The following is a 16,410-nucleotide window of genomic DNA, read 5'->3' on the forward strand; positions in this document are numbered from 1 at the left end:
TGGGCTCAGGGATTTTAATGAGGTAGTCCTTATGCATAGCCTTCTTGTCCATCTGTCACCATCCCTTTTCCTTATCCTATGGACTTATCTACTAACAAGGGTAACATAACCTGAACCTACATTAATATTTATTTCATGTTTTTCTGCAGGAGGTTGGGAATCTGTATGACATGTTCCATACCCGTACCTCTTTGCACCGCAGAGCTTATCAACACAAAGTTGGCAACATCATTGATACAATGTAAGAAATTCTAGTGCTATTTCCCTATAAAATTTCTTCATGATGCTTTGCTAGAGTATCATTCTTGGGTCAAGTTGAGATTTCTAGGAATTCAAGTAAATTTTAAGTGAATAAATCTAAAATGGTTCCCTTAAACACAACAAAAACGAGCATAAAGTAAAAACTTATTTGGAGGAAGAGGAGGAGAATAGATAAAGGGGATAGATGAAGTGTGGAAGAGTTGGCTTCAGCAAGACATGAAGAGGCAATGTCAGCATGCCTTAGACCTCCTCACAGGTAGTTACTTATGTGCCGGATACTAGTCATCAAGGTGAGAGATGGGACGTGAATAATTGACATTCTGAAGTTAATGACAAGTTAATTTCAAGAATTAAGATTAACGCCCGTCCTTACCCTGTCAATTATTTGTCAAAATTAGTAGCAGATAGTAAGACCAACAGGAATTTGACCTCTTCTCCCTGGCCCAGTGAGAACCATAGCAGAAAAGTTCAGCCAAGTACAGATAGAAGTATAGCCATACATCTCTGTGTGACTCAAAGACCCATGAGGAATTCTCAGAAGTAGGATGTGAGTTAATTCCATATCTCTAAATAGTTTTAAATTGACATGAGCAGACTAGTTAGAACACATTCATCTATTTGTATGGTTGTTACTTTGATAAGAAGTTTTTATTTGTTTTTAATTCAGCTAGTTTCAAACCCTGGTATGGCTTCTTCCTAACTTGATTAAATGAAAATTACTTAATTTCTGCATTAGTAAAATTGAGGCTGATTACATCTATCTTCTTGTTGGAAAGATTAAATAAGATAATGTATCTAAAGCCCTACCATAATGCTTGGATCACAGTAAACATGGTAGCTGACGAATCCCCATGCACTTATTTATGTATTTATGTATGATCAAAAAACAGTTGTCTTTTTTTATCTGTTTGTTTAAAAAAAAAAAAAAACAGTTGTCTTTAGAACATCGCGTCTCAGGGTTTTACTTCTCTGAAGTAGAAAGGTTTCCTTAACTTTAAGCATGACATTAAGCAAATACTCAAATTTTCTCATAAGCATAAATTTTTATGAAATGATCTTTAGGATTACAGATGCTTTCCTCAAAGCAGACCCCTACATAGAAATTGTAGGTGCTGAAGGAAAAAAGTATCACATTTCTACGGCAATTGATGACATGGATGCCTTCACTAAGCTCACAGGTAAGAGCTAGACAGTAACACAGGAAGTCCATCTCAGATAAAGTGTAAGCTGTGCCTGGATTGCAGATGTGTTCTTTTCCAAACATACCAATATATTTAGCTTCTCTAGTGATTGTATACTTTTGGATTTGAGTTTTGTCTCTGCTTGGTACTAACTGTATCACCTTGATAAAATCATTTAACCTCTCGAACCTTAGTTTCCTCATCTATAAATTGGACTATTGATACCCAGCATATAGTTTTGTTATAGTATTTAAATGAGGCATAGCACCTGGTATGTAGTACTTGGCACTTAAGTACCCAATATTCACCGTTATTTAACTTAAAATACGGCTGGACTGATACCAGACTAAAAAACTGACTTGCTTTTAACGTTACTTTTGTTATAAAACACAGAATACCAAGAGCATTTTGCCACGTTTCAACACAAGCAAAACCTGCAGCTTAGGGTGAGAAGGGAGAGGTGAAGGTGTTGCAGCTGGTTCTTTAATGTGGGCAAGTGCTGACTGAGCCATAAAGATGAGCAAAGCAAAAGTAGACCACAAAAGTTGGAGTTCTTCGTGGCGGATCATGAAACTGACTCTGTTTAAAAAGAAAGTTAGAAAGCAGTCACATAGCTTGTAGAGAATCGGTGGAAAGGCTGAAGGTTTTTCAAATGAGCAAAAACAACCCAAGCTGAGTGGGCTAAGGCAGCGGAGATCACTTTACATGAGCTTCCTGTGTGTGATGCTACTGCCGGGTTCTGTCTGCAGCACATTGCCAGAACGAGACTCACACCGGTGCCTCTCAAACTGTCTTGAAGAACCAACATTCTCCATGCCCAACAACTCACAGATTGATCCCCTTGTAAAACAATAAAAACGGATTACTAGGAGAACGATATGGGGGTGGGAAGCACATACAAAATATGAGCCCAAATATTTCATATTGAGTTTAACAGACTTAACATACATTTCAGTAAATATAACCAAAAGAAACAAAAATTTTAATAATAAAACTATATGTATTATAGTGTACTATAGTGTATTATAGAATATATACTATTCTTTAAAATAGACATGTAGGTGATATAGAGTCCCTTTTAGGCTTAGAACTTTTTAGTCACTTTTCAAACATAAGTAAATCAAAATTATAAGTTAAATAGTGATTCCTCATATTACATATCTTTGTGCACACTCAGAATGTTGTGTACAACAATATTTAAAGTTTATAATAAGTGATTTTCCTACTGGTTAATTAATCTAGATTGGATTGATGACACTTTCACTCATAAGGGATGATGTGTATCTAAATTGTTTCTGTGTTGTTTTAAAAACATCATAGCAGATACTAGTCTCCCATTGTTATGTTGATAGGAATGGAAGAAGAGATTACATAACAGTTTGAGCAAGCTGGGGATATTTTAACTTTTGTTCATAACGAAGCAGGTGATGCTGTATTTAAAAAGTCATCTTCAGTGGGACGCCTGGGTGGGTCAGGTGGTTAAGCCTCTGACTTCAGCTTAGGTCATCTCACAGTTCGTGAGTTCGAGCCCCACATGGGGCTCTGTGCTGACAGCTCAGAGCCTGGAGCCTGCTTCGGATTCTGTGTCTTCCTCTCTCTGCCCCTCTCCTGCTCGCACTCTGTCTCTGTCTCTCAAAAATAAACATTAAAAAAAAAAATCTTCAGTCTTCATCATCAGAAGCTAGTTCTAACAATTTATCCTGTAACATTATATTACATTTCAACTTTCTTTTAATGAAAAGAAATGAATTCAGGATTTTACACACTTTTGGGTTAAGTGACAAACCATAAAGTATACAGTTTAATGTGATCTTTGTTTTTTTAATTTTTTTAACATTTATTTATTTTTGAGAGAGAGAGTACAAGCAGAGAGGAAGCAGAGACAGCGAGAGAGAGAGAGAGAGAGAGAGAGAGAGAGAGAGACAGATTCCGAAGCAGGCTCCAAGCTCTGAGCTGTCAGCACAGAGCCTGATGCAGGGCTTGAACCCACGAACTGCAAGATCATGACCTGAGCTGAAGCCGGGTGCTTCACCCAGCCACCCAGGCGCCCCTGGTCTTTTTTTTTTTTTTTTTTTTTTTAGGTTTATTTATTTTTGAGGGGGGTGGGAGACAGAGGATCCAAAGCGGGCTCCACACTGACAGCAGTGATGATACTTAATCAACTGAGCCACCCAGGCGCCCCCTAATGTGGTTTTACTACATGACTATACATAGCTCTCTCTCACTCTGAAGGTTCTATAATACCCAAACTAGCTTTTACCCTGTTCAATGGGATGAGTCCACTGGTTATACCCTTGGATATTGTATTAATGTCAAAAATCCTATACAAAATGTTAGGTCACATTTTTGTGCTTTATCTGCCAAGAGTATGGTAGAATAAGCATATGGATTTTCCAGCTTTCATCATTTGAGACCCAGAATCTTATCTTCCTTGCATATTATTTTGAGCAGTCATAAAATCTTTACTGGCCTTAACTACATAACTTGGAAGGAATAGGACCATGTGAGCCTTCCTTACCTTTGCTGCTTTTCCAAAAGTCAACTCACTTTATCTAAAGTCTCCACTTCTTGTTTTTTTAATTTTTTTAATGTTTATTTTATTTATGAGAGAGAGAGAGAGAGAGCAAGCACAGCTGGGGAGGGGCAGAGAAGGAACAGAGGATCTGAAGTGGGCTCCATGCTGACAGCAGAGAGCCTGATGTGGGGCTCGAACTCATGAACTGCGAGATCATGACCTGAGAGATCATGACCTGAGCCAAAATCGGACGCTTAACCAACTGAACCACCCAGGTGCCCCTGTTTTTTAATTTTTAAGAATGTTTTTCCACATGTTACTGGGAAGTGTTGAAACCTGCAGCAATGTTGGAAGAATTTTACAGTGAACACTTGTACACTCGCCACACCGGTACAGTTCTAGCATTTACTGAACTTGCTCTATGACTTGTCTGTCACTTACCATCCTGTTCGTTAACCCATCTGAATTTTGATGCATTTTCTTCCTTTTTTTTCTCTTTTCTTTTCTTTTCTTTTTGAGAGAGTATGAGCTGGGAAGAGGGGCGGGGAGAGAGAGAGAGAGAGAGAGAGAGAGAGAGAGAGAGAGAGAGAGAGAAAGAATCTTAAGCAGGCTCCATGATCAGCGCAGAGCCCAATGTAAGCATCAATCCCATGACCCCGGGATCATGACCTGAGCTGAAATCAAGAGTCGGATTGACTGAGCCACCCAGGCACCCCAGTTTTGATGCATTTTTAAGTAAATTGCAGTGATCAGTACATTTTACCCTAACTCCTTTAGCATGAAGATTAAAGTTCAACAATAATTTATAGATTTTTTTTCTTCTGATGTAAAATGCAGACACAATTCGTATAAATGCACACATTTTATGTACATTTGCTAATGTTTTGACACATGCAAGATACAGAACATTATCTTCTCCTTAGGAAATTCCCTCATGCTTCATCCCAGTCAGTTCTTGCCCTCACCTCACCCCTAGAAACAACCACTATTTGCCTGTTCTAGACTTTTTTTTTTTAAGTTTATTGATTTTTAGTAATCTCTACACCCAACATGGGGCTCAAACTCATGACCCTGCGATCAAGAGTCACATCCTCGGGGCACCTGGGTAGCTCAGTCGGTTGAGCGTCCAACTTCAGCTCAGGTCGTGATCTCACAGTTTGTGAGTTTGAGCCCTGTGTCAGGCTCTGAGCTGAGCCTGCTTCAGATTCTGTGTCTTCTTCTCTCTCTGCCCCTCCCCTGGCTCACACTCTGTCTCTCTCAAAAAACTAAATAAACATTAAAAAAAAAAAAAAAAAAAGAGTCGCATGCTCTTCCAACTGAGCCAGCCTGGCGCCCTGTTCTAGACTTTTACATAAATGCAATCAGGCAGGTGTACTCATCTCTGTAGGGCTCCTTTTACCCAGTGTTATGTGTCTGAGATTCGTCTAGATTGCATGCATCAGTAGTTTATTCCTTTTTATTATCAAGTAGTAGTTCCTTTTATGAATATGTCATAATTTGTCCTCTCTGCTTCCTAAATTCCTACTTATAAATTCCTATAAAAATTCCTATAGGGGTGCCTCAGTGGCTCAGCTGGTTAAGCATCCAACTCTTGATTTCAGCTTGGGTTTGTGATCTTACAGTTCTTGGGATTGAGCTCCAAGTTGGGCTCTGCACTGATAGCCCAGAGCCTGCTTGCTTGGGGATTCTCTCTCTCCCTTTCTCTGACCCTCCCCTGCTCATACTGTCTCTCTCAAAATAAATAAACTTTAAAATAAAATTAAAATAAAATGCCTATAAATGTTTCAGCTTACCTAGATGTTGGCTGTCTTAAACATAGCAAATGTCATATGACCACTGCCTTAGGGAACCGTTTTCTTACTTTAGTCTTTTTCCCTTAATATTCCTAGGAAATAAGTGGACCTTATCCCTTCCCTCCCTTCCAATGCAAGCCCTCTACCCCAAAATATCTTAATTAAATTGGAATAATAGAATGTTAAATTTATTTTTTTATTTAAAAACAATTTTTTAATGTTTATTTTTGAGAGAGAGAGAGAAACAGAGCATGAGTAGGGAAGGTGCAGAGAGAGAGGGAGACACAGAATCAAGCTCCAGGCTCTGAGCTGTCAGCACACAGCCTGATGTGGGGCTCGAACTCACAAACTGGGAGATCATGACCTGAGCCGAAGTTGAAGGCTTAACCGACTAAGCCACCCAGGTGCCCCTCAAAATAAATAAACTTAAAAAAAAATCTTAAAAAATAAAATAAAATCTTAAAAACAACTACCTTCTACTTTCATCATGGAACTTTAAAAAACTTTTTATTATGAAACATACAAAATTCCATGTACCCATCACTTGGCTGCAACAATTACTAACATGGCAATTTTGCTTCATCCCCTCCATCCACCCACTCCCGTAAAATACTGGTCTGTTTTTGAAGTAGATTTCAGACATAACTTTATAATTACGTAAGTATCATTCCCTTTAAGAAAATAAAGCACAACAACAAATTAATACACCCCTATTTACCCATCACCCAACCTTAAGCCATCTCTATATGCCCTTTCCCATGCACTAGATTATCTTAAAGCAAATCCAAGACATTGAATGTTATACTGTGCTTACATTTGTAAATGTCCACTTAAAATCCTTTCAGAAGTACAGCGGTGTATGAGTCTTTAAACCTTTTTTGTCCCCATCTTAACATAACTGAAATTTTATCAAATTGGCAGATAACATTTTCCTGGAGATTTTATATTCTTCTGATCCCAAACTGAATGCAGCACGAGAGATTTTAAAAAAAATTGAATGCCGTAATCTATACAAGTATGTGGGTGAGACTAAACCAAAAGGAACAACAAAAATTGAAAAGGGTAAGTTGAGTTGTTAATAGTGAAAGATGTCTCTCTTCCAAGAGAGGAAACCTCCAAAAGGAAGCCATTAACCCATCACAGTATCATGACTCTGTTCTAAGCCCTCTACGTTCATTTTCACCTTAATCTCATCAATAACGTGTTCTTTGGTCCTGTAGATGAAGGAACTGAAGCTTGGGAGAGATTAAACAACTTGCCTACAGAAGCTAGGATTTGAACCCAAGTCTGTCTTAGTCTAAACCTTTATTCTCTCATCCCAGAAGTGAGAGGGGGTGCCCCAAATTTTGGCTAGATCTAAAGGCAAGAAAATGAATGGGGCCTCAAAATAAGGTATCTGCATGAGCTTCTCTGAGAAGCGAAGGACCTGCTGTTTACTAATTTCTTCTTTCACATTATATCAGGTTCTCCCAGATGGTGCATGCCAGATATCCATATCTGTTTCATCTCCTGCTGATGGAAGGTTTTTCTGTTTGCCGAAAGCCAGTAACATGAGCCACACTGATTACCACACCCTGCCTCATAACACTTTCCTCCTATTAAGTCAATGCCACATTTTTTTTTTTTAATGTGGAAGTTTTGTTATGAGAATCACTCTATTGTGATGTGTTTGAAGGATGGCATAAGCCAGAAGCTCTGTATTTGTTAGGGGTATCTCTACCCACTCTTCCTAGTAAAGTGCCATTTTTAGAGAGGGAACCTTTTGTGGCACAAACACTAATGATGAAAAACGGGGGTTCTAATGTAAGGAGTCTTGTCTTTTCTAGGAAAATTATAAAAGCCTTCCAGAAGATCTCGCTGATTCTAAACCTAAGGACATCTTGATAGAAACTGAACTAAAGGCTGAAGACTTCATAGTGGATGTAAGTAGTTAGCCCAAAAATATACTAAGTAAAGATTTTTTTTTTTTTTTTTTAAGATAAAGCCTCCCTACTTCCATTATAAAAGCAGCACATGTTCATTAAAGAAAATTTGGAAAGGGACGCCTCAGTGGCTCAGTTGGTTAAGCATCCACTTAGGCTCAGGTCAAGATTTCGCGGTTTGTGGGTTCAAACCCTGCGTCAGGCTGTAACTGTGCTGTCCATTTTGGTAGCCCACTAGCCACAGGTTCAGCACTTGAAACGTGACTACCTCAACTAAGTAACTAAATTTTTTTATTGTATTTAATGTTGATGACTTTAAATTAAAAATCCACCTATGACTAGTGACTGCCACATTGGGCAATAGAGCCATTCGTCTTAGCACTTCTGTGGAGCCTTACAGTATCCCATTCTGTCCTGTCTCTTTGACTTTCCCATCATCAGTTAAACAGACTTTCATCTTAAGAAAACAACAAACAGGGGCACCTGGGTGGCTCAGTCAGTTGAGCGTCCAACTCTTGATTTCAGCTCAGGTCATGATCTCATGGTTTGTGGGATCAAGCCCCACGTTGGGCTCTGCATTGAGCCTGCTTGGGATTCTCTCTCTTTCTCTCCTTTTCTCTGTGCCCTCCCCAACTTGTGTGTGCCTACACGTCTCTCAAATAATAAACAAACTTAAAAAACAAACAAACTGCACCTTTACCCCTGTCAAACTCCTTGAAAAGTACCCCCCTTTTACCTTTCCCAGGTACCATATTCCTCTCCATATTCTTCTTTCTTGCATCTTTTTAACAGCCAAGCTTCTAGGAGTTGTCTTCTCTTTTTTTTTTTTTAATTTTTTAACATTTATGTATTATTTTTGAGAGAGACAGAGTGAGCACAGGAGGAGCGGGGCAGGGGGGCAAGTGGAGGTTGGTAGATACAGAATCTGAAGCTGGCTCCAGGCTCCAAGCCGTCAGCACAGAGCCTGACTCGTGCTCGAACTCATGAACCGCGAGGTTCCTGACCTGAGCCAAAGTCGGATGCTTAACTGACTGAGCCACCCAGGCACCCGCCCTGTCTTCTCTTTTTTACTTCTCATTTACTCCTAAACATTTTGTGTGTCGCCATCACCATACTAGAACTATTCTTCCAAGATCAACAGTGACTTCAGTGTTACTTAACCCAGCTCACCGTTTCAGTCCTGTCTGCCTCAGAGCTTTTTCTTCTGCCTGGAATTCTTTTCTTTTCTACCTAGACCTGGTTCATTCCTGTGACTTTCCCAGGAAAACACTCCTAGTCATTCCCCCAAAGCCCCAGACCACAAGGCTCCCTGGTTACAAAGTTTGACAGCACCCTTTGCTTTTCCTTGGTAGCTCTTGTAACAAATGTAGCTTGATAATTACTTTAAAAAAATTTTTTTAATGTTTATTTTTGAGAGAGAGAGAGAGAGAGACGGAGCACGTGAGTGTGAGAGGCAGAGAGAGAGGGAGACACAGAATCTGAAGCAGGCTTCAGGCTCTGAGCTGTCAGCACACCTTGACGCTGGGCTCAAACCCATGAACTGGATCATGACCTGAGTCAAAGTCAGAGGCTTAACCGACTGAGTCACCCAGGTGCCCCAATAATTACATTTATAATCATTGTTCAACCTCAGTCTAGGCCACATGGTGCTGTGGGGTTGGGATTGTACCGAGTTTCCTTGAATCTGTAGTACCATAGTGGCTATCACATAGTGGGTACAGACTTTATACCCTCCTTATGTTGAAAACACAAATATCTCCCCCACCCCACTCAGGTTTCAAGACCACATCCCTACGGCACATGCACCAGAGTTATTTTCATTCCACTATGAGCTACCTCCAGAGAGCTCTGCTCGTTTTTTTGTGACGCTCCTACAACCTTGAATTCAATTCTCATTGTTCTGTGAGTGATTACTAATGTATTCCTTTTATTAAGGTTATCAACATGGATTATGGAATGGAAGACAAGAATCCTATTGATCATGTTCGCTTCTATTGTAAGAGTGACCTCAGCAAAGCAGTCAGGATTACTAAAGATCAGGTAACTACTTGGGCAAAATAAATATACTGTAGTGGCATTTGGCAGATTTATGATAAATCTGCATTTTACATGCAGGTTAGGTCCTAAAGTCAATGTATACAGTAAAAAAAAAAATTATTTTTGAAATTAAAGTATATCTGATTTTTGTGTAAATCATCTTAACAGCCAGTTTTTCCTGTTTGCTAAACATAGATGAAAGCACAGTTTTTGGTTTGGTAGCTAGGTTATAAATCTGATGGGAAAGAAGTGTTGTATGGTTGACATCATGTAAGTTAAATGTGTTTGTTTGCATATCTTCTAATGAGAGTCTGATCTACGTATAATTACATAATACAAACTTTTTTTAGTCTTAATAATATAAAATTGTGGGACATTTTGCAATATGACAACTATCTTCAATTCTTTTCTTTGGATGACAGTTGGGATAAGACAGCAAAACAATGTGGTGTTTTTAATATAACATGAAAAATGGAGCTTAGGTTGAGGTGCCTGATTTGCTCGGTCATTGGAGTGTGCAACTCTTTTTTTTTTCTTTTTCTTTTTTTTTGTTTTTAAGTTTTTTAGTGTTTGTTTATTTTTTTTTTTTTTAATTTTTTTTTTTAACGTTTATTTATTTTTTGAGACAGAGAGAGACAGAGCATGAACGGGGGAGGGTCAGAGAGAGGGAGACACAGAATCGGAAACAGGCTCCAGGCTCTGAGCTGTCAGCACAGAGCTCGACACAGGGCTCGAACTCATGAACTGGGAGATCATGACCTGAACCGAAGCCGGATGCTTAACCGACTGAGCTACCCAGGCGCCCCTGGAGTGTGCGACTCTTGATCTTGGGGTCCATGAGTTCAAACCCCACGTTGGGTACAGTCTACTTAAAATCTTAAAAAAAAAAAAAAAAAAAAAAGAATGAAGCTTAAGAACAGCTGAGCTCTCTTCAATGTGTGAATTCAAGATGACAGTGAAATCTTTTGTTCTTTGAAAAGGTTTCAGAGCTTTTGCCAGAGAGGTTTGCAGAGCAGCTAATTCGCGTATACTGCAAGAAGACTGATGCAAAGAGCTTGTTTGCTGCACACCAGTACTTTGTTCATTGGTGCTTAATCAGAAACTTCACCAAGCCACAGGTACGTAGTTTGTTGTTCACGTACTTTGCACAATTTCCTGTTTTTAATTAATAACCTAAAGAGATCCTTACTTTCCTCTGAAAGTTCTCATTTAAATGATAGTCATTTAGGGGCGCCCGGCTGGCTCAGTTGGTGGAGCATGAGTTCAAGCTGGTCACTTGGTCAGTTGGTCATGAGTTCAAGCCCCACATTGGGTGTAGAAATTACTTAAAAATAAAATCTTTAGGGGCGCTTGGCTGGCTCTGTCGGTTGAGTATCCATCTCTTGATATTGGCTCAGGTCATGATCTCAGGTTCATGGGTTTGAGCCCCACGTCAGGCTCTGCACTGACAGCATGGAGCCTGCTTGGGATTCTCTGTCTCCCTCTCTCTCTACCCACCCCTCTCGCATGCTTACACTCTCTCTGTCTCTCCAAAAAAAAATAAACATTTTAATTAATTAATTAAATAATTTAAAAAATCTTTAGGGGCACCTGGGTGGCTCAGTCAGTTAAGCATCTGACTCTTGGTTTCAGCTCAAGTCATGATCTCATGTTTCGTGAGTTCAGGCCCTGGGGTGGGCTCTGTGGTGACCCCGTGGAGTCTGCTTGGGATTCTCTCTCTCCATCTCTCTGCCCCTCTCCTGCTCACACACACACACACACACACACACACACACACACACACACATTCTCTCTCTCTCTCTCTCTCTCTCAAAAATAAATAAACATTAAGGAAGAAAACTCCAGCAGCAGATGGATTGGAACTAGGAGAGACTAGAATTAGAGAGACCAAAAGCTATTGAAGTTCAGCCGTGTGGCGATAACTACTTTAAAACTAGATACATTCATTCCTTGAATGAGGATTTTCACTAGGTCCTATGTTAGGTAGCAGAGATGGAACAGTATCTAAGACAGACATAGTTCCACGGATCACACTCTGTTAATAGACGCACAAGTAAATAACAATTACAGTGGTGTGGTAAGTGCTTTGGGGGCGGGGCACAGTGTGTACAGAGTCTTAGATGAGCCAAAAGAAGAAGGATTTAAGCCACACTTGGTTGGTTGGTAAAAGCTTATTTTAAGAAGGATTTAGAAGGTGAGACCTGAAGGATGGATGAGGAGTCACCTGGGTAAAGGGGGTGAAGGGAGGAGGCCAGAAGATGATCAAGAACATAGTGCATTCAGGGAGGGGGTCCATGGGATCTTGCATAGTCTTGTGGGCCAAGAGCAATGGAAGCCATTGAAGTGTTTTAAGCACGAGAGTGACATTCAAGTTTGTATTTATAAATTCACTAGAGTCGAAACTAGAATGGGTAGAAATAAGGATCCTTGGTAGAAATAGAGATGAATTTGAAGGCAAATAATGTTGACCTTGTACTATAAGATCTTCCAGATAGGAGTATCATGGCAATTAAATGGCCACTTTTAGTAGCTCTATCAAGTCAGATCCAGAGTAGTTTGACAAATTAATAGCGGAGACAAGATACAGAAGTTTTGGCAGAGCTAAATGAGCAGAGGATAGTGAGACAACAGCAGGAAGCTGCTACCACCTCTGGGGGTGGAGGTGGGAGCCAGGTCTTGGGACCACCTGCAGAAGCTAGAACCACAGAAGAGTCACGGCCACTGCTGCAGTGCCAGAAGGGTTCAGGGAGTAATACCCTCACTTCTCTCTCCTCCTCCCTTCCAGTCTTCCACCTGTGCCCCCCTTTGGCCAAACCTAACCAAAAGCCAGTAGGCAGGGGACCTGGCAAACATACTTTATAAGAGGAGCTCCTGTTAAGGTAGCTCAGTCGGCTGAGTGTCTGACTTTGGCTCACGTCATGATCTCGCGGTTTGTGAGTTCAAGCCCCGCATCAGGCTCTGTGCTGACAGCTCCCTCTGTCTCTGGCCCTCCCCCCTTCATGCTCTGTCTCTCTCTCTCAAAAATAAATAAGCATTAAAAAAAAAAAAAAAGCAGCTCCTGTTACATAGAGTAGAGCAGCAGAAAGGTGAAAAGTGGATCTGAGAGCACAGGTGCAAATGAAGAGCATGTATTCTACCCAGACGTTGTATTCCTAGTGCAGTAAAGGCTCTCAGAGTTCCTGAACCCTCATACACCCTAAGAGAATCTATGCACAAGTTCAAGAACAGTTTAGGATAGTCAGGTCTTAGAGGGCCTTCTTACACTCATTTCTTTCAAGTCATAGTGTCACTTCACTTTGAGGTCATTCCTCATTTTGGGTGGAATCTATGCTGATGGGCCAAAGTTATAACTTTGCAGGAAAAAGTTCAAGTTCTGCACATATAAATTGCCCTTACCCTCCCCTTTAAAAAAATTTTTTTTATCGTTTATTCATTTTCAAGAGAGACAGAGCGTGAGTGGGGCAGGGGCAGAGAGAGAGGGAGACACAGAATCCAAAGCAGGCTCCAGGGTCTGAGCTGTCAGCACAGAGCCTGACGCAGGGCTCAAACTCATGGACTGCAAGATCATGACCTGAGCTGAAGTAGGACACTTAGACACCCCTGTCCTTCCCCCTTTTGGGCCTCTTGTAGACCAGGACCATCTACTGCAGAGGGGAGTAAGCAGGAGAGGAGCAGGGACCCAGTGAAGTCCATCTTTCCTGGAAAAACCAAGTTTGTGTTTCATGAAAGTGTATGAAGGGAGAGGGTCATAGAATGGGGGAGGGTGTTGCTTTTGGTCATCTTTGAAAAGAATAGGTCTGTTAGCTTTTTCTACAAAGGCTCTTACCTGCTTAGGACTGCGGTGTTTCTAATTGGACCTAAGCACAGGGCATATATATAATTTGGGGTTTCCCGAAGAGTACATTCGTCTAGAAGCATCTGCAAGACAAGGAATATGTGGTACCTGAGGATTTCCTCAAAATTATGATAAAACTGGATTTTATTTGTTCTGGTTTTCTTTTCGTGACAGGAGATGATTTGTGGCTCCAATTAGACCCCTCGAAAAGAGGGAGTGGAAGAACCCGGATTCAGGCCCAGAGCCCAGATCACTTACAAAAAGTGTCCAAATTTAAAACCCGGCTTTTTCCAGATGACTCTGTGTGAATGTTTGCAACCGATAGTTTACATAAAGTCCTCTTCCCCATCCCCCAACAGTATAGCTAATTTAGGAAATTGGTCATGAACTCTACAAATTTGTGACAACGAGTGGCTTTTTACATTTTGAATGTACACCCATGCTGAAGCTAAGTAATTTTTATCCGAAGAAAACAAAAAGGTGTTAGACCAGCTCTGGCTGTACATGCTATATGGAAAGCATGACCTTGCCCTATTTTAACATTACTAAAGCCTCTCTTCTTTGTAGTCTATTCTCTAGAATAATATTTTTTTATGTACTCTGAACTCTTATGACATAATGATTGTTTTTGGGTTTTTTTTAAAGTTTGGAAATGAGATAAAGTGCACATTGAAGTATGAAGTTGGGATTGTCTAAACAGCCATGGTTAAGAACAAAACATAAAAATCCTAGCCCCTTGAGGAGGGTACCCATCACCTTGAATTTGAGGAAAATTCTTCTTAAGTGATCTAAATATTAGTGAAACACCTTCCCTCACCCTTTTAGCCAGGTTGGACTAGACAGTAGATGAGGGTGACGATGAGTTCCACCTCTTGGGTGAGAGTCCTGATTATTAGAAATATCTGAGGGCTCTGGCCCCCTCTGAAATGGGACATGAGACTGCCTCTCAGGAGACCCCTATCCCCAGTGGCAGAGGGATTCCCCCAAACCAGGCTGTTCTCTGGGTCACTTGCATGCAGCTCCAGACCCGGGCGGTTTCTTCTTCGTCCTGATTACTCACTACCGATGTCCCGAGGTCTTTTTCACGATCACTGCTCAGCCTGGAGAAGGCTCCCCTCCGGCCTTCTCTCTGAATTTCCCTTGTGAGCCTGATCAAAGGTTGTCACAGGAGCCTTTCTGAGGCCACTCAGAGCTGGGACTTTGTTGTTGCTGGGCTCAATGTGCATGTTACGAATTTCAGAGCAAAGACTGAGCTGCTTGGGATAGATGAGTGATTATCCCCAGAATTCCAGGTCCCCCTTTGTAGCCCAGTATACCCACGCTCGTTCTTTACCTCCTGTGCACCACTGGGTTTGAGCGAGTCTGTGCAGAGGACACCCATCCCCCACCTCCATTACACACAATTGCCAGTTCTGCAGAAATTCACCAGGAGTAAAATCTGGAGTTTAGAGCCAATGCTGGTGGTAGCCAGAGGGTCCTGTAGATGCAGGGCAGTGGGGAATGGGAGTCAAAGTCCTTAACTTGTGCTATAGTTATAAAAGTCCCCTATCTTATGCTATAGACACTCCCTTACAAAAGCCTCCATGGCAGCCTGGGATTGGGGGGGCCAGCCCTGGCTCCGGGCAAGAGTAAGTGGGAGGAAAGGAGGAACTACCGACCACAGGCCGGTACTCATCCACAGTCTTAAGAGTGCTGTAACCTTCCGCTATGTAACCAGGTTCTGTTCTGTGACCCTAGGGTGGAAAAGTATTAGGAATGTCTGCCATTCTGTACTACCACCACCACCCTCCTCCACCCCCCAGCAGATGATCAAGAGTTGACCCTCATTCATAGGAGAATAATTAAAACCCTTCCCAGCTCCTCCACCATAGTGCTGTGTAGGTGGGATATGCGGACATGTGGGCTCCTAGAAGCACAAGTGAAATCAGCCCTGTACTGGGTCACATCTGTTTTGGCCAAGGTACCCTAAAACATTCAGTGGGGGAGAACTATAGGGCTCAGACTTAGTATATCCAGATCCAAGGTCAAGAATGTAATGTTTTTCTGCTAAGATTGTTTTATTTCTGCAACTCTTACCTTTAAATCATTGGGGTTTACTCTGGAATTTTTTTAGTTTCAATATTGTATCATTTTGCTGAGAAATAACTTGAATCTATTTTGTTTGCATCCATTTAAGTCAGCTGCACTTTATGCTCTTTGCAACTGTTTTAATTATCAGAACCATGTGCCATTTACAAGGTTAAATTTTTCTAAGAAGCGCCTTCACTATTTGTATAAAAACTGAGGTTTTAACAACTTAACCTCTAGAGTTACTGAACTTTGTCACCTTGAGAATGTTAAGTAAGAACTGCAAGTTTAAATGACTGGTTACTTCATTTGGGTGAGGAAACAGATGCAATAAAGCTTCATGAATGTATCTTCATCTTGAAACCAAAGGTGTTTTCCTTCATGACATTCTCTTATGTGCCCAGTTTGGACCCTTTTGTACGAAGGAAATGTGTCTAGGAATCTACCCAAATGTTTCAACACTGTGTTGGGTTTGCAAGAGAGGGGATGATATTTAACAGGGCTTATGTCATCTGGTTTTCTGGCAGGAGGAAGAAATATGGATGTTTTCTTTTTTTTTTTTTTTAATCTTTATTTTTGAGAGAGACAGACAGACAGAGTGCGAGTGGGGGAGGGGCAGAGAGAGACGGAGACACAGAATCCAAAGCAGGCCCCAGCCTCTGAGCTGTTAGCACAGAGCCAGAAGCAAGGCTCAAACCCACAAACGGTGAGACCGTGACCTGAGCTGAAGTCGGACGTTAACCAGCTGAGCCACCCAGGTGCCCCTGGATGTTTCTTCATTTACTGAGCTCTTGGGACA

General features: G+C 41.1%; 1 protein-coding gene across 3 annotated transcripts in view; it reads left to right on the forward strand.

Annotated features, from left to right (window-relative positions):
• SAMHD1 (SAM and HD domain containing deoxynucleoside triphosphate triphosphohydrolase 1) overlaps positions 1-16,410 on the forward strand; it is a 54,387-nt gene that overhangs the window by 29,682 nt on the left and 8,295 nt on the right. For 2 of the 3 annotated variants that reach the window (XM_030309652.1, XM_030309653.1), the window contains exons 10-15: positions 150-241; positions 1,324-1,439; positions 6,672-6,812; positions 7,578-7,672; positions 9,608-9,712; positions 10,690-10,827. In XM_030309652.1, the coding sequence (XP_030165512.1) occupies positions 150-241; positions 1,324-1,439; positions 6,672-6,812; positions 7,578-7,672; positions 9,608-9,712; positions 10,690-10,827 (687 nt within the window). Of the gene's footprint in view, positions 1-149; positions 242-1,323; positions 1,440-6,671; positions 6,813-7,577; positions 7,673-9,607; positions 9,713-10,689; positions 10,828-12,324; positions 12,329-13,718; positions 15,975-16,410 lie in introns of those variants that run through there. The other variant, XM_030309651.1, reaches the window with a different exon arrangement.

This window comes from Lynx canadensis, chromosome A3 (assembly GCF_007474595.2).
Source record: "Lynx canadensis isolate LIC74 chromosome A3, mLynCan4.pri.v2, whole genome shotgun sequence".
Lineage (NCBI taxonomy): Eukaryota > Metazoa > Chordata > Mammalia > Carnivora > Felidae > Lynx > Lynx canadensis.